This window comes from Elgaria multicarinata, chromosome 11, assembly GCF_023053635.1.
Source record: "Elgaria multicarinata webbii isolate HBS135686 ecotype San Diego chromosome 11, rElgMul1.1.pri, whole genome shotgun sequence".
Lineage (NCBI taxonomy): Eukaryota > Metazoa > Chordata > Lepidosauria > Squamata > Anguidae > Elgaria > Elgaria multicarinata.
The window spans coordinates 41,547,820-41,571,915 of NC_086181.1; the positions used below are offsets into that span (position 1 = coordinate 41,547,820).

Below are 24,096 nucleotides of genomic sequence, written 5' to 3' on the forward strand. Positions count from 1 at the left end.
AAAATGTTACATTATTCGCTTGAAGCCTGAGATGAACACCAGGGAGCAGCTTATAAGGACAAAAACATGAAGATCAACTTCTCTTATCAAATGTACAGGAGTACTGCCTGTGAACAAAAGCCGGAAGTTTGGTCCTTCTCAGAGTCATCCCAATTAAAATAGAGAAACAAGAAACGTGATAGGCATTTTCTATTCTCCTAACTTGGTTTTTAAACTGCTTGACTGAAATTCTGTTGAGCTCTTTTTGTCATTCTTCAGGGTGTAGCACCTTCCCCAGGGTTGTCCTAATGTTACATTTCCAAAAGGAAACTCTGGCTACATCTTGTCTCCAATGCAGGGGCTGCCAAGCCCAACCTACCAGCATGTGCCGGTGGGAAAGGAAGGGGAATATATGTTGCACGCATGCTCAGCATGTGTGCAGCATGAGGTATGGGTGGGGCAATGCTTATAAAGGCAAAGTACACCAGCAACCCAGGCCAAAGCTAGACCTAAGGTTTATCCTGGGATCACCCAGGGTTCACTTCTGCCTGAGCACTGGATCCCCTGTGTATCACCTACATGAACAGGTTTGACCCCATGGCGACCCAGGGATAAACCACTTTTGCTTTCTGGCTCCCACCCTCCCTCCATCCCTCCCTGTAGCCAGAATTTATTTATTTATTTTTATATAATTTACTTTGAATGTGTGTTGGTGGCATATATATTTTTTTACCTTACCTAATCAACATGAGCTGGCTGAGGGTACTGTCTGTATTTTTTCTTTCTATACATTGCTCTGCAGTCTCCAAGACTACCTGCACTTCTTGATCATAAAAGTCCCTAGAGAGGGATAAATTCATGACCTCCTCCCCTGTGTGGGAAATGTGGGAAGCCAAGGAGGCTACAGGCTATCAAAGAGATAATTGTACAAAGAAAGAAAAAACAACTATTCACACTCCTCAGCCATTTCATAAGTCAAGAAAGTACTAGAACCCCAAACCAAACTCAAGAGAATTTCTCCAAAATATTTCTTCTTTCAATTACTTTTTGAAAGCAATTTTACATCAAATTTATTTATTTATTTATTTATTTATTTATTTATTTTATTGCACCTCTATATCGCCCAATTGAATGAGAATGGTCAAAAATATGTGGGAGAATTTTTGGCGAAGCACTAATCAGTAGTATTGGGATATGGACTCCAGGTGGAACCAGGATCCCCTCTCCAGAGGGGTATGTGACCTCTTTACACACCACAAAGGAAAGGGCTTTTTTTAGCTAGAAATTTGCCAGTTGCTTTTAATGAATCCAAGTTTGTCTCCTTCAGCATGCTGGTTTTTGGAGTGTTTGGTTGACTTTTGTTCCAACCTCCTTGAGTACCAATGGAACATACATAGTAGCTGAGGAGATCTTCTCTATCTTAGCTTCTAGTGCTGAGTTGTTGGGCTGTATCTTTCCCCCCAAATGTTATATTAATCTCTTCAATCCTGAGTTGAACAACAGGGAGCAGCTCATAAGGAGAAAATAATAACCGTCACTCTTCCCAATCAATGCATTACTTCTGTGGTGTCTAAGGAACTGAGGCAATGGAACTACTACTAAGAGATAGTAGTATCTATCTACTATCCCAGATAAACCATCTTATTCATGTGTAGCCTCTTTGAAACTAGTTAGACACACTATCAAGCTGTTATACAAATGGGGGGGGGAAGCTCTAAAAGAATTCCATGTACTTCAATAAAAATCACCATTAGAATTTTATAAAAGCTGTTTATTTAAAAGCATCAGAAACTAGGGCCATAGCTAGACTGGGTGAAATCCCTGGCCCATCCCCAGGATCATCCCTGTGCATCCACATGACACACAGGGGATCCCAGGATCAGGGAGGGATCATCCCTCCCTTGCTCCGGGATTTCACCCTCCCCTTTAGGCCATGTTTTTCTTCAGCCTTGGGCTAAGCCTGAGGCAACAGAACAAGTGGTTCGGTGCCACGGTTTGTCACAGCTCCTTGTAGTTACTCGCGAGGAGCTGTGACCCGCGCATGAGGCACAGAGATCCTCAGGAGCACTTTGCCCATTCGGGTGGGGGAAGCGGGGATTTTAAAAAAAAAACCCACAAACTTTTGCGCATGAGTGTTTGTGTGCTGCTGCCTCTTTAAGAAAAGAAAAGAAAATGGTGGGCAACATGCCTGTCCGTCTGAGGGTGACGCGTGCCACGTGTAAACAGAGGGGTATCTTGTGATAAAACCATCACGAGATCTTCACCCCTCCATCACGGACTGTCAGGTAGGTCTAGCTAAGGCCTAGATCTATGACTAGAAGCACAAATGGGAAGGAAAGCAACATGCACTGGGCCTGTTCAGAAGACACCTTAAACCATGTCTTTAAACATGGCGATTAAGCTAGAAAGCCAGGCTGTGTTCAGAAGACACCTTAAACCACAGCTTTAACCAAAGTGAAAGAGGCTTTTTTGCTTTATTCACCATAGTTAAAACCATGGTTTAAGGTGTCTTCTGAACATGGCCTGGCTTTCTGGCTTAATCACCATGGCTTTAATCCACTTTTTTCTGGGTTTCATGGGCAAGTGTGGCCAAAATGAAGTTCTGGAATTGTTATCGCTTTCTATGCCTCATGGATAATTTGAAGACACTCCCTAGCTATAGCAGGGGAAATTTTGATCTTATCATAACATCAAGACCTTGATCTTATCATAACATCAAGACTATGAGACCTTGATCTTATCATAACTACATGGAAACACCTGGCAGAGATGAGACAGCCTTGTGCAGGGAGTTTCAAATTCCCAAGTCTCAACATATTAAAAAAGGCAACAGTGGCAAGAAAAACTGGAAATTGGTGGATAGCTAATAACTTAGAAGACAGAAACAAACTTCAAAGTGGCCTTGATAGGTTGGAACACAGGGCTGAAAGATATGATGTCTAGCTGGACATCAGAAAAAACTTCCTGACTGTTAGAGCAGTACAATAATGGAACCAATTAGCTAGGGAGGTCGTGGGCTCTCCCACATTAAAGGCATTCAAGTTGTAGCTGGACAGCCATCTGTCAAGTATGCTTTAATGTAAATTCCTGTATTGAGCAGGGGGTTGGACTTGATGACCTTATAGGCCCCTTCCAACTCTACTATTCTATGATTTTATGGTGGAATGAGCTATGTGGTTATTTATTTATTTATTTATTACATTTTTATACCGCCCAATAGCTGAAGCTCTCCGGGCAGTTCACAAAAATTAAAACCACAATAAAACAACCAACAGGTTAAAAGCACAATTACAAAATACAGTATAAAAAACACAACCAGTATAAAAAGCCCAACCACATTATCCCGTGGTAGGATAGCAGATTCACTCTTGGATTTTCTTTCCTCTTGTGTTCTATGACTAAAATAAATGTGCATTCCAAGACATTCAAAACTGCTGCATACATTGGAGAAAATATTTACAAAATGTTCATACAAATGAAAAAAGAATCATAGAATCATAGAATAGCAGAGTTGGAAGGGGCCAACAAGGCCATTGAGTCCAACCCCCTGCTCAATGAAGGAATCCACCCTAAAGCATCCCTGACAGATGCTTGTCCAGCTGCCTCTTGAATGCCTTTAGTGTGGGAGATCCCACAACTTCCCTAGGTAACTGATTCCATTGTCGTACTGCTCTAACAGTCAGGAAGTTTTTCCTGATGTCCAGCTGGAATCTGGCTTCTTTAACTTGACCCTGTTATTCCATGTCCTGCACTCTGGGAGGATCGAGAAGAGATCCTGGCTGTCCTCTGTGTGACAACCTTTTAAGTATTTGAAGAGTGCCATCATGTCTCCCCTCAATCTTCTCTTCTCCAGGCTAAACATGCTCCGTTGTTTCAGTCTGTCTTCATAGAGCTTTGTTTCCAGACCCCTGATCATCCTGGTTGCCCTCCTTTGAACACGCTCCAGCTTGTCTGCGTCCTTCTTGAATTGTGGAGCACAGAACTGGACACAATACTCTAGATGAGGCGTAACCAGGGCCGAATAGAGAGGAACCAGTACCTCACGGGATTTGGAAGCTATACTTCTATTAATGCAGCCCAAAATTGCATTGGCCTTTCTTGCAGCCATATCGCACTGTTGGCTCATATTCAGCTTGCAATCTACAACAATTCCAAGACCCTTCTCATTTGTAGTATTGCTGAGCCAAGTATCCCCCATCTTGTAACTGTGCCTTTGGTTTCTATTTCCTAAATGTAGAACTTGGCATTTATCCCTATTAAATTTCATCCTGTTGTTTTCAGCCCAGCACTATCAAGACTATCAAGATCACTTTGAAGTTTGTTTCTGTCTTCCAGGGTATTAGCTATCCCACCCAATTTTGTGTTATCTGCAAATTTGAAAAGCGTTCCCTGCACCTCATTAATAACAGTGTTGAAGAGCAATGGGCCCAGGACTGAGCCCTGTGGTACCCCACTCGTTGCCTCTCCCCAGTTTGAGAAGGTTCCATTGATAAGTACTCTTTGAAAATTGACAGAGTTCTAGCATGGGACTTGAATTGGGTTGAGTTAAAAGGTGAAACCCCTCCAAAAATCAGGGGTGATGGGATTTGCTTGAAACGTGCCATGAATGTGGATCTAGATGGCATCTGTGAGGGTGCCCACTTCAAATTTTGTATCTGTCAAAATGTCAGAGTAAATCCCATGTCTGAAAATGGGGTGTCCAATTTTCAAAAATCCCCCCAAAATCAGGGGAGCCTTGGATTTGCTTGAGGCTTGGCATTCATGTGTAAACATGCATTAGGTGTCACAGTGCTTAATTTGACATTTCTAACATGAAAATTGACAGAGATATCGAAAGGGGTGTGAATTGGGGTGATGCTTTAGAGGTTAAACCCCTGCCAAAAGTCAGGGGATGATGGGATTTACTTGAAACATGCCACGAACGTGGATCTAGATGGCAACTGTGAGGGTGCCTGCTTTGAAGTTTTTATCTGTCAAATTGTAGGAGTAAATCCCATGTCTGCAAATGGGGTGAAAGATATTCAAAAATTCCCCAAAAACCAGGGGATGCTTGGATTTGCTTGAGGCTTGGCATGCATGTGTATACATGGATAAGCTATCATGGTGCCTAGTTTGAGGTTTCTAACATTAACAGAAAAAAAGTTGTAGGCTTTTTTGGATTTCAATGCAAGGCTATGGAGGGGGACAGCGGAGCTCCGATCCGGATCCGGAGCTTCGCAGCGATGCGGAGCAGACCATAGGCGGAGCGGAGTGGACCCAATCCGGAAGTTGTGAATCTGGAAGAGAAGCGGATCGGGGGGGGGGTTCGTGCACACCCCTATTTGATTACAACTTTTTTTTTTTTTTAAATGGAGCTGCAGTGTGGGCTTCATTTCACCAGGAAACATTACACCAAGCTGATGACTTCATCTGATGGCCAGAAATAACTTCTGCTCTTTCCTCATGACTGATACGTTAAACCCATCTGTTTTTTGTCCCACTAATGAGCAAATCAAACTTTTCTCAGAATTGAAAAAAACATGTTTGTGAACCATGTTGCCACTCAGAGAAAAGAAATGATTATCTTCCCTGTCATTACTGAAACCACTGTAATTTGTTTTCCCCAGGTCCAATGGGTTTTTAGAAAGCTGAAAACTGTCATGAAACATGTTACAAATAGCCCTCCACGTGTGCCATGGAGGGCAAGAGGCAGGCAGGGCTCTGTCACTTTGATCTCCAATGGTTGCTTTTCCTCCCCCTTTTCTAGGCCAGGCTTCTAATCTCTGTTGGCATTTGTAACCATGTTGCTACTATAGAGAAGGCAGAGAAGTCTCCAACTACATAGTACATTGGCAAAATCTGGTGCCAGCCAAGGTAGCCTCCTGAATCCAAGCATAAACTGAAGATGGATGCAGGACGGTTTGCATCCAGAGAGAAGGCTTGGCATCAAAATAGTGGATTTCCAGTGTTACTGTTGTTGCTGCTACTTCTCCATTTGGTGTGTGAAGTCGATACAATGAATTGTCTCACTATTGATCCTGCCCCTCTTGCATTTGAGTCATATCAGTCAGGGGACTTCATTATCGGTGGGATGGTTTCTCAGATTTGTACCTTTTCCCCAGCATTTAATTTCAAGGAATGTCCTTGGCAGGAGTTCTCTGAATTCAGAATGTAAGAATTTCTCCTCCTCCACATGGCCAGATCATAAACCTCAAACACTAAATACCAATTTCATTTAAAGGATCGACACTTGACATATATGCTTATACATTCTCCGTCTAAATGAAATAATTCCTCAGGGTGTGTGTCACCACTTGCAGACATTACAAACTATATTGAAATTTGAAGAATTAGAAGAAGAAAAAGTTTTTACTTTTTAAAAATAATAATAATAATCAGGTTAAGTCTAACAAGCAAGAAAACATAAAAATCTAAAAATAAATAAAGCAGCAGCCAAAAATTGTATAAAAATACTCATCAGTGTAGATGTCAGAACTACACAGTGCTTAATCACTATGGCTTCGTGTTTCATCTGAACAGGGACAATGATGAGGATCACCTGCGGCAGGGGGCGGGGAGGGAACAATTGGGTGGGAATAGATCAGAATGTTCTGCTTGAGATTCTTAAAGCTTACAATATCCTGGATTAGGGGGTCTGGCTGCCTGGATCTCTGATCTGGAGCTGTCCAACTGCGAGGTGAGGATACGTTTAACTGGAGGTCCAACGTCTTTCTCTAAATGATGAATCTTACAGCCAAAGAATGTGATGTTCCATTTGGGAGCAATAGACCACATATACTCATCTGTCAGTGATGTGATAACATGTAGAAAACGTGAGCCACTCAATACTCCACATGTAGTTATCTGTATTAGAAATGGAACACCTTCTAGGCATTTAAATGGTAGAAGTTAATGCCTCCTAGACATTACATTGCTTACTATGCCTTTTCCTTGATTCCCCAATATTCTCTTTTCGGTTATGTACACAAATCCGGAACTTTTTCTCACCTGGTTAACTTCTACACCTTTCCCCCTCTTGTATAGCTCTGTACTTCCTTTTTCCAATTGTTCACTGTTTTTAACTTTTGTAAACTGTCCAGAGAGCTTCGGCTATGGGGTGGTATATAAATGTAATTGATAATAATAATAATAATAATAATAATAATAATAATAATAATAAATACCATTTCATCAAATTAAATTTTCTGCACTCCTTTCCCACAATCTCACATTTTTTTCTCATAATCCTTTCTTAACTGAAAATTACTTCTTAACTTGCTCTCGTAATGTGTTCTTAAAATTAGCAATGATTTTGGTTTTTTTTAAAAAAATGTATGGTGGCCTGATTTCATAGTTAAAGGCAAACTGGAACGTGAACACCAGCATTATTGTCATGTGCAGCATGGATTTAATGCACAGATGCTGAAGCATGGGTGGAGGAGCTGTGTCATTCCAAATGTTGCTGGATTCCAACACCCATCAGGCCCAAGCAGAAATACAATTAGAATTTTTGTGTAGTAGAATTCTCCAATGAAAGGCTGTTTGTCTTGATTTGCAGGGTGGTGACAAAGTTCTACCAGCACATCTTGGCCTTGGATTTTGCTGTCAATGAGATCAATAAGAATCCCAAGATCTTACCGAATGTCACACTTGGATTCCACATCTATGACAGCTACAACGATGCTCAGATGACCTATCGTACCACCCTGGACCTTCTCTTCAAATCCCACAGATTTGTCCCCAACTATGAATGTGATGCCAACAAAAAACTAATAGCCATCATTGGGGCACTTGCCTTTGATGCCTCACTACACATGGCAAAACTATTAAATATCTACAAGATTCCACAGGTAAGACCTTTTCTTGGGGGTCAACATCTCTACAGGCTAGCAATGGGAGCAGTTGGGGCAGCAAATGGGAGAGAGGTAGAACTGGGAAGGACAACTGCCCTTCACCACTGACACTTTGCTCCCACCACTTTTTTAAGGATAAGAGTCAGGAATCTACGATCTCATTCTTAGTATGCCCTAGAGATGCATATATATTTCATTAAAAAAAATAACTAAGAGTTGTTGTTTTTAAATGGGACCTAATATTCTGGATGAATTCATGTTTCTCACTTATCCCCAGTCTGATTGTGGCTTCAATAATATTTGATGAATTTATTATTTTGCTCATATTATAGCATACTAGTAGCACAGATGGTGATGGTGGTTGTGAAGCTGCTGCTGATGCTGATGATGCTGATGATGACAATTCTTTCAGCTCACCTATGGCTCATATGCCCAAGCAGAGAGTGAAATGATGCAGTTCCCCTCTTTTTACCGCATGGTTCCAAGTGAATTCCACCAGTATAAGGGAATTATCCGCTTGTTTAAGTATTTCGGATGGACGTGGGTTGGGCTCTTTGTGGTGGATGATGATCAAGGAGAACGTTTCCTGCAGGACTTTGAGCCATTGCTTTCCGAGAATGGAATCTGTTCAGACTTCACAATACCAATCCCTGCCCGAGGAAATATTAACGTTAAACCAACTATAGCAGATTTTATAGCCAATAATTATTATAGGCTTATCAATTTTGGGAAATCTAAAATATTTGTCATCTATGGTGAAATATATACCTTAATGCATATGTATTATCATTTATATGAAATAGAAATTCCTGAACATAAGGAAAATATATTTGTTGGAAAGGTATGGATTATAACAGCCCAGATTGATTTTATACTAGCAGATGTAAGCCGGGATTCCAATTTGCAAGTGTTCCAAGGTGCCATATACTTCAAGATTCACTCAAATGAACTTTTTGGGTTTGAGAAGTTTCTTCAGATGCTAAAACCTGATTGGTCAAAAGCAGATGACTTTCTGGAGCTGTTCTGGGAACAAGCATTTGACTGTTCTTTCCCAGATCCCCTGGTACCTTACAAGGTCTCTGGAAGATGCACTGGGGAGGAGAGGCTGGAGAACCTCCCTGCGCATGCTTTTGAAATGCCCATGACCGGCCACAGCTACAGTATTTATAATGCAGCTTATGCTGTAGCACATGCTTTACATGCCCTTTGCTCATCTCGGGCCAACCACAGAGGAATGGTGGGTGCCAAAAGTGTTGAACTAAAGAATCTGCAACCTTGGCAGGTAACACTTGTTTCCCAAATAATTGGTGAATGGGGTCACATACATTATCCGTGCTGTGTTCAGTGTATTCTGTGATTGCAACCTACAAAATAAGAAAATTAAAAAATCATTTTTTCAGAGTGGATATTTGTGCATAAAAGAATGGGTGGAATTCAGCCCTAGTTATCCTTAGAGTAGACTTAGGCCATAGGGCTCAGTCCTGGGCCCAGTGCTCTTCAACATTTTTATTAATGATTTGGATGAGGAGGTGCAGGGAACGCTGATCAAATTTGCAGATGACACAAAATTGGATGGGATAGCTAATACCCTGGAAGACAGAAACAAACTTCAAAGTGATCTTGATAGGCTGGATTGCTGGGCAGGGGGTTGGACTCGATGGCCTTGTAGGCCCCTTCCAACTCTGCTATTCTATGATTCTATGATTCTATGAGGGACACTGGGCCTCATACCGCGCTAGCTCCTCATCTAGCAATGGGCAAAGTCTTGATTGTTCTCCATATTAACAGGTTAAGATGTTTTGATTATTTTTTTATATTAAGCAAACAATATTTTCTCTCTCTCTCCCTCTTTCCCTCTCAACTAGCTCCACCAATTTCTTCAACACTTTCCATTTAACAACTCCGCTGGAGAAAAAATATCTTTGAATGATAACAGGGAAATGCAAGGGGGATTTGATATTACAAACTTGGTTACATTTCCAAACAGCTCCTTCCTTAAAGTTAAAATTGGATGGGTTGTTCCCAATGGTCTTGAAGGAGAAGAATTCACCATTAATAAGGACATGATTGTTTGGCACAGGGGCTATAATCAGGTGTGGATTTTATGATACTAAATGTTCTTGGTGGGGACATCATTATGAGTCAGAAATAAGAAATATCACTTTCACGACTGGATTGCTCAAATGATCTGGAAAATTCTGGTTGACTGTTGCATTCACTATTATCTGCACTCGTCCATTCCAAATGATCACCAGTTTATTTGTATACCAGCTGACACCTATTGTACACTCTCATCATAATTCCTGTACATCTTTAAATACAGATCCTGCCAATTTCTGTCTGTAGAGATTCCTGCCAACCTGGATATCGGAAGACAAAGGTGGAAGGGAAGAAGTTTTGCTGTTACGATTGTAATCCATGTCCAAAAGGGAAGATTTCAAATCAAACTAGTAGGTGATATGATGCACCATGTATAACAGTAACTAAGGGCTCATCTACACCCAGCAGGATATCCCACTATGAAAGCGGTATGAAAGCAGTGTATAAAAAGCAGAAGCCATACTAATTCTTCATAGTGGTATTGAAGTGCACTGAGAACTATTGCCATGACACATACCATATACCGCATTCAGACCACTTTCGCAGTGTTATATCCTGCTTGGTGTAGATGTGTCATGGGCCCCAACAGTTGTCAGTGCACTTCAATGACACTATAAAGCAGTAGTGTGGCTCCTGCCTTTCATATACCATGTTCATACTGCTTTCATAGTGGACTATGCTGCTTGGTGTAGTTGAGCCCTAAGATTAATGTCCTTCAACACACTGGAAGAGGGAACTCCCTGTCAGGTTTTCGTGTTAACCTTAACAGTAATTAAGTCAGATTATTGGCAAAGACTTGCAAGCTCAGCACACCTGTTGGTGTTTGAATGAAGGGAGTAAAAAGCTCACTCTTTCACAGCAATATGCAGTCAGCCAGTGGAGGTTTGAGGGTATGGCGTAAGCTGCTGCCGCTGCCAGGGAAAGGAGTATGCTGTTTTGATGCAAAGCCAACTTTTGTCAAGGAGAAACGTAAAGCTGTTATGCTTACTTTGATTTATGGTGAGACAATTGCTTTGTTATAATTTGCTGCTACAAGCCTGGTTGTTTTGTTTTTAAAGAACTTCTCTAAATAAACTGCATTGAAGATTCAAAACTCACGCTTGCATTTATTTGTGAGCTGTGGAGGAATTTGTACAACAATACTTGTTTCTCCCAACATCTGGTTATGGGCCCAGGAGAAGAATTTTGAACTTTAATGCAGTCCCAGGAGAAGATTTCTGGAACCTTGGATGCAGTACCAGAGAGGCTTCAGGACGGCAGAGTGAGTTTGTTTAAACAATGTGAGTGCTGGACATTTGGCTGCTCTTCTGGCTACTGTTTAATTGCTTATTGGCTGGCTGTTCACGCAAGGCTCAATGGCGGAACATAAAGACAGCAGCTTTTATTTCCCTCAGCTTGATGACTCCAATTTTTCTATTTGGTGTTATCGGATGGAGGCATTTCTGGTGAAAGAAAAAGTTGGAGAGTCATAGCAGAAGATCCTCCCGCTCCTGTTACGCAGGCATGGAGTAATGATGACGCCAAAGCAAAGGCTCTAATTATTTTGGCTGTTTCAGACCAACAATTGGTTAATATCCATTGAAAAACAAACTGCGAAACTAATGTGGACAGCATTAGAAACAATTCATCTTCGTCGTGGAACCGGGTCGACCATCGTGTATTTCAAACAAATGTATCGGGCTGAACTTGCTCCAGATGGTGACCTAGCTAAACCTCTGAGGAATTTAAGGTCGCTTCGAGATGAGTTATTACGACGTGAAGTAGAAATTCCTGACTTGCAATTCTGCTACGTTGTATGGAGCAGTTTAAATGAAAGTTATGAAAGTATCGCTGCTCAATTAGCTGCTTTGCCCCCAGCACAGCTGACTCTTGAACTTATTCAAGCGAGGCTCATGGCTGAAGTAGATAGGCGTGTGGCTTCCAGGTGTAATGATGCAGTTGCAACTTCCCAAAAGCACATATCAAACAGCAGGGGTAATTAAACTGCTGAGAGTGAGAAGATAGCGGCACTAAAAGTACGTCGTTGTTTTTCTTGTGGAGAGATGGGGCATCTACGTAGAAATTGTAAAAAATGGAATAAACAAGGACAAGGAAAACAGCAAGGGGGTTTAAGCGACAAGTTAAAGCGCTTGTTGCTGTGTCCACTTCAAAGAAAAGGTGGGACCATTTTGTTATAGACAGTGGTGCTACCCACAATATGTGCAAAGATAAGAGTTTGTTTACAGGTTTAACTAAACAAAAGGGGAATAGCCATCTTGCCAATGGGGAAGTAATTGAGAGCAAAGGGCTTGGAACTGTGTTCCTTAAAAGCCTAAATGCCTCAATTAAGAACGTACTATATGCTCCTGAGTTATCTGAAAATTTATTGAGTGTGTCACAATTAACTGAGCAAAATGTTGTTGTTAAATTCTCAAAGTTCAAATGTGAATTGATAAAAAAACAAAAAAGTGGTCTTGTATGCTAAAAAGAGAAATGGGCTGTTTCTCTTATCATACTGGAATGAAAAAGAGGAGAACGATAGTCAGTGTTGTGAGGTTAAAACTTTGAAATCAAAGTCAAATACTCAATTACATGATAATTGTATTCACTCTTATCACAGGCTGTTTGGTCATTTAAATTTTAAAGCGGTATCCAAAATGCAGCCTATAGTAGAAGGGATGAAACTGAAAAGTTGTAAGTACCATATGAAATGTGTATCTTGTGCAAAGCATAAGGTTAAGCAAGCCCCTAAGGGAAAAATGACAAATAGAAAAGCTGAAAAACCATTTCAGATGGTTCATGGAGATCTTGTTGGACCCCTTAAGGTTTCCAGAGGTGGAGCAAATTACTTTATGGTCCTCATAGATCAATATACGAGATATTCTTTTGTATATATGCTTCAGAAGAAAAATGAGGCCTTTGAAAAGTTTAAATTATTTTGTGCTTGGGTTAATAATAAGCATAATACCCAGGTCACCTGTTTTTTTACTGACAAAGGTGGAGAATTCTGCTCTGCAGAATTTGAAAGTTTTCTTTCACAGCAGGGGATAGAGCACATGATTGCCTCCCCACGTTCTCCATGGCAAAACGGTTTATGTGAGAGAATGAACCAAACCCTGTTGCAGGGGTTAAAAACACTTCTGCACGATGCCAACTTAGGAGATGAGTTCTGGGCAGAGGCACTGAACTGTTTTAACTATGTGCGTAATAGAAGCATAAGTTCAGTAATAGAGTGCACTCCTTATCAAAAATTGTACAACAAAAAACCTTCTGTGAGTCATTTTAAGATTTTTGGATCTGACATGTGGGTGCATACACCACAAAGTCAGAAGTTACAAGAAAAAGGTCAACATGGAATATTTCTTGGTTATGAAAAAGGGTCATATAGAGTGCTAATGACAAATACTCAAAATATAAGATTAACAAGAAGTGTTGAGTATAATGTTAATTGGGAACGAGTTGGAATTTTCCAATCCACTCCTGTTGACGAAAGTGAAACAGAAAGTAATGATAGTGGTGATAGTGATGAAAGTGAGGATAGCAGTAATGAAAGGGACAGTTTAAAACAATCAGAAGAATCAGGGAGTGATGCAGAAGATAAGAAACCATTGCATACTAGGGACACAGTGGAAAAGGATAGTGATGCTGATAGTTCTAAGGATGAGCATGTTGTAGTGCGTAAGTCAGAACGTTCTACCAAAGGTATACCTCCTGTGAGATACTCTGATGAATTTGCTGGTAGAGCCATTTATGAACCACAAAGTTATAAAGATGTACAGAAACTGTCTGAAGAAAATGCTAAACCTTGGCTTCAAGCCATACAAACTGAATTAAATTCACTAGATAAGAATAAAACCTGGAGGTTAGTTAAAAAACAACCTTTCATGGAACTTCTTGACAGCAGGTTTGTACAGAATTTAAAAGAACAATTTGAGTTAAAAGACTTAGGTAATGTAACTAATTCTCTTTCTTTAGAAGTAGAAAAAGACCAAGAGGCCAATATTTATTTGCATCAATCAAAGAAAATAAGGGATGTTATTGACAAACTTAATTTGCAGAATGCTAATTCTGTCGATACTCCAATGGTGCAGAATTTCCAAGCAGATGGTCAAAGTAAACATTTTGAAAATGCTACCTTGTACAGAAGTATACTAGGGCAACTAAGTTTTATTGCCAATGCTACCCGACCAGATATTTCTGTGAGTGTAAATTTATTGAGTAGGCAAACTGCTAAACCCACAGAACATACTTGGAAAGCTATGAAGCGAATAGCACGTTATTTAAAGGGCACTTTGAACTACAGGTTGAAGTTCACAAAGGAATGCACTGGAGGTTTAGAAATTCATGCTGATGCTAGTTTTGGAGATGATATGATAGAAAAAGTACATCTGGAGTTTGTTACATGTTAAATAACAGTTTATTTGATTGGTCCTGTAAAAAACAGTCTACAGCCTCATTAAGTTCTTGTGAAGCAGAACTGAATGCTTTTAACTATGCAATTGTAAACATTAAATGGTTATTACAATTGTTAAAGGATGCTGAGATTGATGTACCAAAACCTGTTATTGTTTATCAAGACAATCAATCAAGTATTTCTATCTTAAAAACTGATAGTTGTAAGCAAAGAACGAAATATTTGCAAATCAAATTGTGTCATGCAAAAGAATGTATAAGAAATGGTTTATTGCAAGTTCAATATTTAGCTGGAAAAGACATTCCTGCGGATTTGTTGTCTAAACCGATAAGTAAGGAACAACATCAGAAGTTGACAAAATACTTGCAATTGTATTAAATGAAGTAATTACTGTATCAGTGTACACAAAAAGCAGGGGGATGTCAGGTTTTCGTGTTAACCTTAACAGTAATTAAGGCAGATTATTGGCAAAGACTTGCAAGCTCAGTACACCTGTTGGTGTTTGAATGAAGGGAGTAAAAAGCTCACTCTTTCACAGTAATATGCAGTCAGCCAGTGGAGGTTTGAGGGTATGGCGTAAGCTGCTGCTGCTGCCAGAGGAAGGAGTATGCTGTTTTGATGCAAAGCCAACTTTTGTCAAGGAGAACCGTAAAGCTGTTATGCTTACTTTGATTTATGGTGAGACAATTGCTTTGTTATAATTTGCTGCTACAAGCCTGGTTGTTTTGTTTTTAAAGAACTTCTCTAAATAAACTGCATTGAAGATTCAAAACTCACGCTTGCATTTATTTGCGAGCTGCGGAGGAATTTGTACCACAATACTTGTTTCTCCCAACACTCCCACCATGTGCATGTACTGTAAAAACTTTTGGGATTTGGGAGTATCCCTCTAGTATACCAAAGTAACTACGGACAAGACAAACTCAGAATTTGAAACCATAAGATAGTTCTCTGCAGAAGAAGTGATAAAATCAAATGAAGTTAGTGGTGGAAAGGGTTCACATAACTCAGTTCACATAACTCAGCATTCAGATGAGAACCCATTTCTTTCTTTTTCAGGCCCTGATGACTGCTCTGAATGCCCAGAACATCTATATCCAAACAAAGACCAAGCTGAATGCATCCCAAAAGTCATAAGCTTCCTGTCCTTTGAAGAACCCTTAGGGAAAAGTTTAGCTTCCATTGCTGTTTCTTTTTCCTTGATCACAATCTTGGTGCTGCACACCTTTATTAAGCACAGGGATACCCCCATAGTCAAAGCCAACAATCGGGGCCTCACTTACACTCTCCTCGTCTCTCTCCTGCTTTGCTTCCTCTCTTCTTTGTTGTTCCTCGGAAAGCCTGAGAAACTGACTTGCCTTCTTCAACAACCAGTTTTTGGTTTGATCTTCTCAGTGGCTGTTTCATGTGTGTTGGCCAAAACCATCACTGTGGTTGTAGCTTTCATGGCCAACAAGCCAGGGTCTACCATGAGGAAGTGGGTGGGAAAAAGACTGGCCACCTCCATTATTCTTTCTTGCTCCCTCATTCAAGTTGGCATTTGTGTTGTGTGGCTCACAACCTCTCCCCCATTCCTGGATTTAGACATGCAGTCAGTCCCTGAAGAAATCACTGTGCAATGTCATGTAGGTTCTGCCATCATGTTTTATCTTGTCCTAGGCTACATGGCACTACTCTCCATCATCAGTTTTTCCGTGGCTTTCTTAGCTAGGAATTTGCCAGACACCTTTAATGAATCCAAATTTATCACCTTTAGTATGCTGATGTTCTGCAGTGTTTGGTTGTCATTTTTTCCAGCCTACCTGAGCACCAAGGGCAAATACATGGTCGCAGTGGAGATCTTCTCTATCTTAGCTTCTAGTGCCGGGTTGTTAGGCTGTATCTTCTCTCCAAAATGTTACATTCTTCTCTTCAAGCCTGAGCTGAACAACAGGGAACTGATAATGGGGAGAAAGAATTAGAGCATCAAACTTTACAGTTCAATATATTACTTCCCTGGTGTCCAATGCATTGAGGCAGTGGGGGTAATTTTAAAAGATATCAGACAACCGTGTTCAACTCATGTTACAGAATTCACCTATCATCTATGTCTATCACCAGAGGGCTTAGAAGTAGGACATTGAGACCTTTCATGTTAGCCTCGCTTCAGACAAATGTTCTTTCACTCCTCCTTTCCCAGAATGGATTAACTCAGCAGCTGTTTCCAAGGAGACCCAACTTGGACCAACAGCTGTGTCAGCTGAGTCCAACTATCAATATTACTCTTCCTCTCCCAGAGTATGTCTTCATTCAACTTTCCTGATGGCCACCACAAAATCAATAACCAAACTTGATGTTCCTTCCTCTGCTGTCTCCATATTGTATCAAATCTCATATATATATATTGCTTAGATATGTTTCCGTACAGGCTTCAGCTGATACAGGTTGCTAAGCAACACGTAACATCTTAATGTTTCCGTACAAGCATGATCAGGATGCTCTTACTTTCTGCTGCCCAAAGTACATTTGATATAAAATGAAAATTATATGATACACTAGCTGCACCCGGCGTAACATACGCCGTTGTAGCATATCTTAACAAAGCTGCCCCTTGCCCGACTCCTCCGGGATTTCCAAGGTAAACCTCCCCCCTTTCTGTCTCTTTGCTCCCCAACCCCATGAAGTGGGCAGCACCATGGTCCAGAGCATGAGCGAGGCACGGCCAGGGCCCTTGGTAGCTGGGGTGGCAGGCTGCTTGCCTCCTGATAGCCCCAGGCCCAGCCGTGCCTTGCTCATGCTCCAGACCGTGGCGCTGCCCCTTCATGGGGGGGGGGAGCGAAGAGGCAGAAAGGGGGAGGGTTACCTTGGAAAGCCCGGAGGAGTCAGGCGAGGGGCAGCATTGTTAAGATATGCTGCAACGGTGTATGTTACGCTGGGTGCAGCTAGTGTATCATATAATTTTCATTTTATATCAACCGTATTAGCTGGAACAGATGTGTGTGCATGTTTCCAGTTTATTTTTAGATAAGAATTTATCAAAATGAACATTTTTTTCATATTTTGATGAAACAAAAGTTTTGATTAAAAATCAATCAAAACGGAAGAGAAGCCAAAGATAACAAATTAACCCATCCCTATTTCAGGAAACAGTACAATGGCTCTTTAAAATGTGTTGACACTGGAATAGAGCCAGCTGGTATAGAGAGGGTGGAAACAGCTCTGGGGAGAGAGAGAGAGGGGGGCACCACAGTAAATGTTCAGTAAGATATATTCCTTTAAAAGTATTGGAAACATTCCTCCTCCATAGCAAAATCAGCCCTATCATAATTCATAAATGGTTTTCATTCTTCCCTTCTGGTATGTCATAGTAGTGTCCTTCTGAAGTGTAGGAACTCAAAACTTTCCTTTCATTTGCATAATTGTATAGCCTTCATATATTAGGCATGTGCTCCGCTCCGATTAGGAGCGGAGAAGCAGTAGCGGATTGGCCTGCTCCGCCTTACCCAGAGGCGGAGTAGAAGCGGGCCGTGGACCCCTAGAAGCAAGGCGAAGAGAAGCGGCCATTTTTCGGAGCTCCTAGTTCAGGCGGAGCGCTCCGATCACCATCTTGAAAACATTTCGCCATAGGATTTTATTGCGGAAAATAATCGCGGATAACTAGGTTGTTTTTGAAGCTATCATTCTGGAAATTCTTGTGCACAGAGAGTCGTGGATGGGGGTCATTTTGAGACTACTCTCACCTCTCTGCACCATGCGGGTCGCATGCTATATTTTTTTAAAAATCGGGTCAACAAACAGGGACAGCGCGGCTCAAACGGCGGTTTTCAGCTTTTCGCCCATAGGATTGCATTGCGGGAAAGAATCGGGGATAACTGGGTTGTTTTTTAAGCTATCGTTCTGAAAATTCTTGTGCTTAGACAGTCGTGGATGGGGGTCATTTTGAGACTACTCTCAACTTTCTGCATCCTGTGGTTCACGTGCTAGAATTTTTTAAAAATCGGGTCAACAAACGGTTTGGGTTTTTATTTTTTTATTTTTTTTGAAGCATTGACAGGCACATTCAACTCCCAATCCTGATGAGAATTGATCACCTCATGAAGCATCATCCTCCAATCCCAGCGTTTGAGGCGGGGCTAAGCCAGAGTCACCCTGAGAGCTTTCTGCTTTGTGTCTCTTTGTGGTTTGGCGTTCGTGGAGAGAGGACTTATTTAGTTAGTGCTGCTGCTGTGTTTGGACTTTGGAGATAGATTAGGATAGATTTAGTTTGGCGCGCGTGTGTGTGTTTGTTTGCTTCTTTCTGACTTTTAGCTTAGTTTGCCCTGTGTTTTTCCCTTACTTTGATTTAATATAAACTTTACTTTTAAATTTTGGAGTGTGTGTTTGTTTGTTTGGTTGGTTGTCCCCCCCTTCCCTTTTTTAAAGCCTGACTGTGTTCCTTCTGCTTTTGTGAAAGCTTTCTTTTGAAAGCATACAAACACTTCTTGTCCCATTTCCCTACATTTATTAGTAATATTCTTAAACATATTATTATATTCTTTTACATATTCTTAGTAGTATATATATTAGTATATTCTCATACATATTAGTAGTATTAATATTTTATTCTTCTTATACATATTAGTAGTAGTGTTTGGTTGGTTCTTTCCCCCCTCCCCTCTCTTAAATCCTGATTGTGTTTCCTTCTATCTATATACAAAAAAATACCAAAAAAATATTATTCTCTTTTTCTTCTCTGTGTAACTTGGACTGTGAGTGTGCTGTGTGTGCACTGCTTTTGTGAAGTGCAACAGGCAGCCACAGATTGAGCATTTTGAGGAAAGCATACACACACTTCTTGTCCCATTTCCCTACATTTAAACATATTATTATATTCTTATACATATTCTTAGTAGTATATAGTATATTCTTATACATATTAGTAGTAGTATTAATATTTTATTCTTCTTATACATATTAGTAGTAGTATTAATATTTTATTAGTCATCATGAGAAGAGGCATGTGGGGATTTCCTTTGAACTGGCCCCATTGAGCTGTCTGCATTGCAACTTTAAATCCCTGACATACTGGAGTGCCCAATTTTCAAAACTTCCCCTAACATCAGGGGATGATGGGATTGCCTTTAAACTTGGTGTCCATGGGGACACATGGGTAAGCTGTCATGGGACCAAAGGATAGGTTTCTAACGTACAAATTGACATAGTTGTAGAATGGGACTTGATTTGGGGTGAGTTAAAAAGTTTAAGTGATGCCAAAAATCAGGGGATGATGGGATTGCCTTGAGTCTGGGCGTCCATGTGGACACATGGATAAGCTGTCCTGGTGCCGAATTTGAGGTTTCTAACATGCAAATTGACAGAGCTATCCCAAGGGGTCTGAATGGGGTGCCCGATTTTCATAAATTCCCCAAAAATCAGGGGATGATGGGATTGCCTTGAAACTTGGCGTGCGTATGTATACGTCCATGAGGTGTCATGGTGCCAAACGTGAGGTTTCTAACTTGAACAGACAAAAGTTGTATATTTTTTTAGCTTTCAATGCAACCCTAAGGGGGGGGGAAACGGAGCTCCGATCCGAATCCGGAGCTCCGAGCGGAGCGGAAGTGGGCAGAGTGGGCCGCTCCGAAAATGGCAGATCTGGAAAAGAAGCGGAGCGGGGGGGTCCGTGCACACCCCTATCATATATCAAATATCAAGCATAGGTTCTGAATCTGACAATTTATTTCTGTAATAATTATAAATGCAAGCCTTTTGTATAATTCTACAGCTCTGTTGGATTTTCTATATAAATTGCAGTGACCCTGTCTTTTGATTGGACTTTTTTCAGTGTTTTGAAGCAGTAGCCCCAGTAATTCACATGCACAACCTTAAATCATATACTAAGTAAAATAACTGATAGGCAATACACCACTACAAGGTGCCCACTAGGGGTGTGCATGGACCCACCGATCCACTTCTCTTCCAGATTTGCAACTTCCGGATTGGGTCTGCTCTGCTCCACTCTAATCCACCTATAGTCCACTCCGGATCACCGCAAAGCTCCGGATCCAGATCAGAGCTCCGCTTTCCCCCACATAGACTTGCATTGAAATCCAAAAAAGCCTTCATTTTTTTTCTGTTAATGTTAGAAACCTCAAGCTCAGCACCATGATAGCATATCCATGTATACACATGCATGCCAAGGCTCAAGGTAATCCAAGCATCCCCTGATTTTCAGGGATTTTTTGAAAATCAGACACCCCATTTTCAGATATGGGATTTACTCCAACATTTTGACAGATAAAAACTTGGAAGCAGGCACCCTCACAGATGCCATCTAGATCCACATTCATGGCAAGTTTCAAGCAAATCACATCATCCCCTGATATTTGGCGGAGCTTTAACCTCTAACTGAAGAAGCCTAATCTGGACCCGGAGGACGTTAACAACGACAGGCCGGTGGCTAATATCCCTTTCCTGGGCAAGTTGTTTGAGCAGGTGGTTGCAGGACAACTCCAGGCACTCTTGAATGAAACAGCTTATCTAGATCCATTTCAATCAGGTTTCAGGCCTGGTTTTGGAACAGAAACTGTCTTGGTCGCCCTGTGGGATGACCTCTGCCGGGAGAGAGACAGGGGGAGTGCGACTCTGTTGGTTCTCCTGGACCTCTCAGAGGCCTTCGATACCATCGACCATGGTATCCTTCTCGATAGATTGTCTGAGTTGGGAGTGGGAGGTATTGCATTGCAGTGGTTCCGCTCCTACTTGGATGGCCGATTCCAGAAGGTGGTGCTGGGGGATTATTATTCTGTGCCGTGGCTCCTAAACCCTGGGGTTCCACAGGGCTCTATCTTATCCCCTATGCTGTTTAACATATACATGAAGATGCTGGGGGAGGTTATCTGGAGATGCGGACTGAGGTGTCATCAATATGTGGATGATACCCAGCTAAAACCTTTCCTTTTCATCAAACCCAGGTGAGGCAGTGACTGTTCTGAACCAGTGCCTGGGCAAGGGAATGGACTGGATGAGGGCTAACAAACTGAGACTCAATCCAGACAAGGCAAAGGTACTGTTAGCGGGTGGTTCATCCGTCTGGCGAGGTGATGTTTGCCCTGTCCTGGATGGGGTTACACTCTCCCTAAAGGATCAGGTCCGTACTTTGGGGGTGCTCTTGGCTCCAGAACTGTCACTTGAGGCAAAGGTGAACTCAGTGGCAAAGAGCACCTTTTATCAGCTTAGGTTGATATACCAACTACTCCTTTATCTGGACAGAGGTAGCCTAGATACAGTTATCCATGCTCTGATAACCTCTCGTTTGGATTATTGCAATGTGTTGTACATGGGGCTTCCTTTGAAAACGGTCCAGAAACTTCAACTGGTACAAAACAGGGCAGCCCGTTTAATAACAGGGGCTGGCTGGTGAGATCACATTACGCCATTCCTTTTACAACTTCATTGGCTGCCAGCCCAGGTCCGGGCCCGATTTAAAGTGCTGGTATTGACATTTAAAGCCCTAAACGGTTTGGGGCCAGGTTATTTGAAGGAACACCTCCTCCCATATGTACCTGCCCAGACCTTAAGATAATCTACAGGGGCCCTTCTCCATGAGCCCCTGCCAAAGGAAGTGAGGCAGGTGGCTACTAGAAGGAGGGCTTTCTATGCTGTGGCACCCCAGTTGTGGAATGAGGTCCCCAGAGAGGTCTGCCTGGCACCTACGCTGTACTGCTTTCATCGCCAGCTGAAGACCTTTTTATTCTCTCGATATTTTAACACTTAATTTTAACTTAAATTTAAATTCTACTGTTCTAACTCTGTATTTTAATCTTATATCAATTTTGTTGCGTGGTTTTATCCTGGTTGTGCTTTTTATACTGTATTTTGTAATTGTGCTTTTAACATGTTGTTTGTTTTATGATGGTTTTAACTTTTGTGAACCGCCCAGAGATCTTCAGCTATTGGTCGGTATAAAAATGTAATAAATAAATAAATAAACAAATAAAAATAACGCATCACCCCTAACCCCAATTCACACCCCTTTCGATATCTCTGTCAATTTTCAAGTAAGAAATGTCAAATTAGACACCATGACACCTGATGCATGTATACACATGCATGTCAAGCCTCAAGCCAATCCAAGCATCCCCTGGTTTTCGGGGAATTTTTGAATATAGGACACCCCAGTATCTCAGGGATTTAAAGCTGCAGACAGCTCAATGGGGCCATTTCAAAGGAAATCCCAACATGCCATGAATTGAGGAGTAGATAATCCTAAATATGAATTGGGGAGTAGATTACCCTAAACCCTTCTTCCACACTTGAAAAATTTATTTGGAACGTCAAAGAGTCTAAGTGAGTGCAGGAAGGACTTATCCCCTGAGTCAAAGCAAGACACACACAAACCATCCCTGCGAGGTGGGCACAGAGGAGGGGGACTGGCAGCAAGCATGCTGGAGGCTGGTGGGCATGAACCACAAAGCCCATCATGTAGTGCAGCTCCCAGGAGGAGGAGGGAGGGAAGGCAGGCAGGCAGCAGAAATTTCTGGGGGCACAAGGTAGTGAGGCAAGGATTGTTTGTTTCTTTCTAAGCCAGCAGTAACGCATTGCAAACCAACCCTGCGAGGCAGGCACAGAGGAGGAGGACTGAGAGCAAGCATGCCAGAGGCTGGTGGGCACAAACCACAAACCACAAAGCCCATCATGTAGTGCAGCTCCCAGGCACCAGGTGGGCAGAGAGGCAGGCAGAGGTATGCCATAGATCTATGGGGGAGTCAGTCCCGGCAGATGCCCCACCACAGCAGCACCCCGGGGGGAAGGCAGGCAGGCAGGCAGGCAGGCAGGCAGGCAGGCAGGCAGGCAAGCAGGCAGCAGACATTTCTGGGGGCACAAGGAAGTGAGCTAAGGATTGTTTCAAAGCCAGTAATGCAAACCATCCCTGTGAGGCAGGAGCAGCACAGAGAGATGCCTTTCCTTTTGCATCCCATAACTACTAGGAGGCTAGGAGGATAAGAGTAAAGCTTTGTGATCCTTGCTTCAGAGTTGATTGACTGCACTGTGATCACAGCCATTATTAAACAACAACAACAACAACAATGGTAACGTTAATAATAGCAGTACTAATTAATATTAATAGCAATAATAATAATAACAACAACAACAACAATAAGGAGTTGAACCACAATGAAAGCCTGCCTGACTTCACTGAAGAGGAAAAGCCAGGAGAGCTTGGGCTATGGGGTGTATAAATATAAAATGGAATAAATAAATAAATAAACAAAGGAGGGGTGGAATTAAAAGCAGCAGTGTTGCTGAATAAACAACAAGAAGATTTTTTTTAAAAGGCTATGTCTGTCTTTTACCAGTAAGAGGAAAGTGGACGTGCCCAGGGGGAGGGGGATATGCCAATTTGACTGGCCCTAAGTAAGTACCAGTCTTTAAGAAGCTACCTGTCACTTCAACTAATGACAGGCATTAGCTTCTTGAAGTTCTAGATTGTAAACTTTTGAGGGCTCTGATGACCCTCCAAAAGCAGGAGTGTGTGCACTGGGCACGTCCACATGCCCTAGGGGACCTCATCCCCTTGCACCACATCTATTCAGTTGTTCACCAAGGTTAGAGTGGGTAGCAGTGCTGTGTTTCCTATCTGTTATTTATTTGCTTAGTGTATGATTTCAGGTTGTGTTTGTGCATTTGGTGGGGCTACTGTTTAAGAAACACACTGGGAAAAGTCCGTTCAGAGACAAAGAAAGAGAAGTTTCCCAGTATCCCAAGTTTCGAAGTATCCCGTTTTGCCTAACCCCCCCTCCAACTTTGGGATTGGAGGATACTTCATCAGGT

At 41.7% G+C, this 24,096-nt stretch overlaps 1 protein-coding gene across 1 annotated transcript; it reads left to right on the forward strand.

The window, feature by feature from the left end:
• Positions 1-5,974: 5,974 nt before the first annotated feature.
• LOC134405904 (vomeronasal type-2 receptor 26-like) lies at positions 5,975-16,265 on the forward strand. Its single transcript, XM_063137154.1, has 6 exons — positions 5,975-6,129; positions 7,517-7,808; positions 8,224-9,093; positions 9,677-9,904; positions 10,135-10,261; positions 15,364-16,265. The coding sequence occupies exons 1-6, from the start codon at positions 5,975-5,977 to the stop codon at positions 16,263-16,265; spliced, it is 2,574 nt and encodes an 857-aa protein (XP_062993224.1).
• Positions 16,266-24,096: the final 7,831 nt, after the last annotated feature.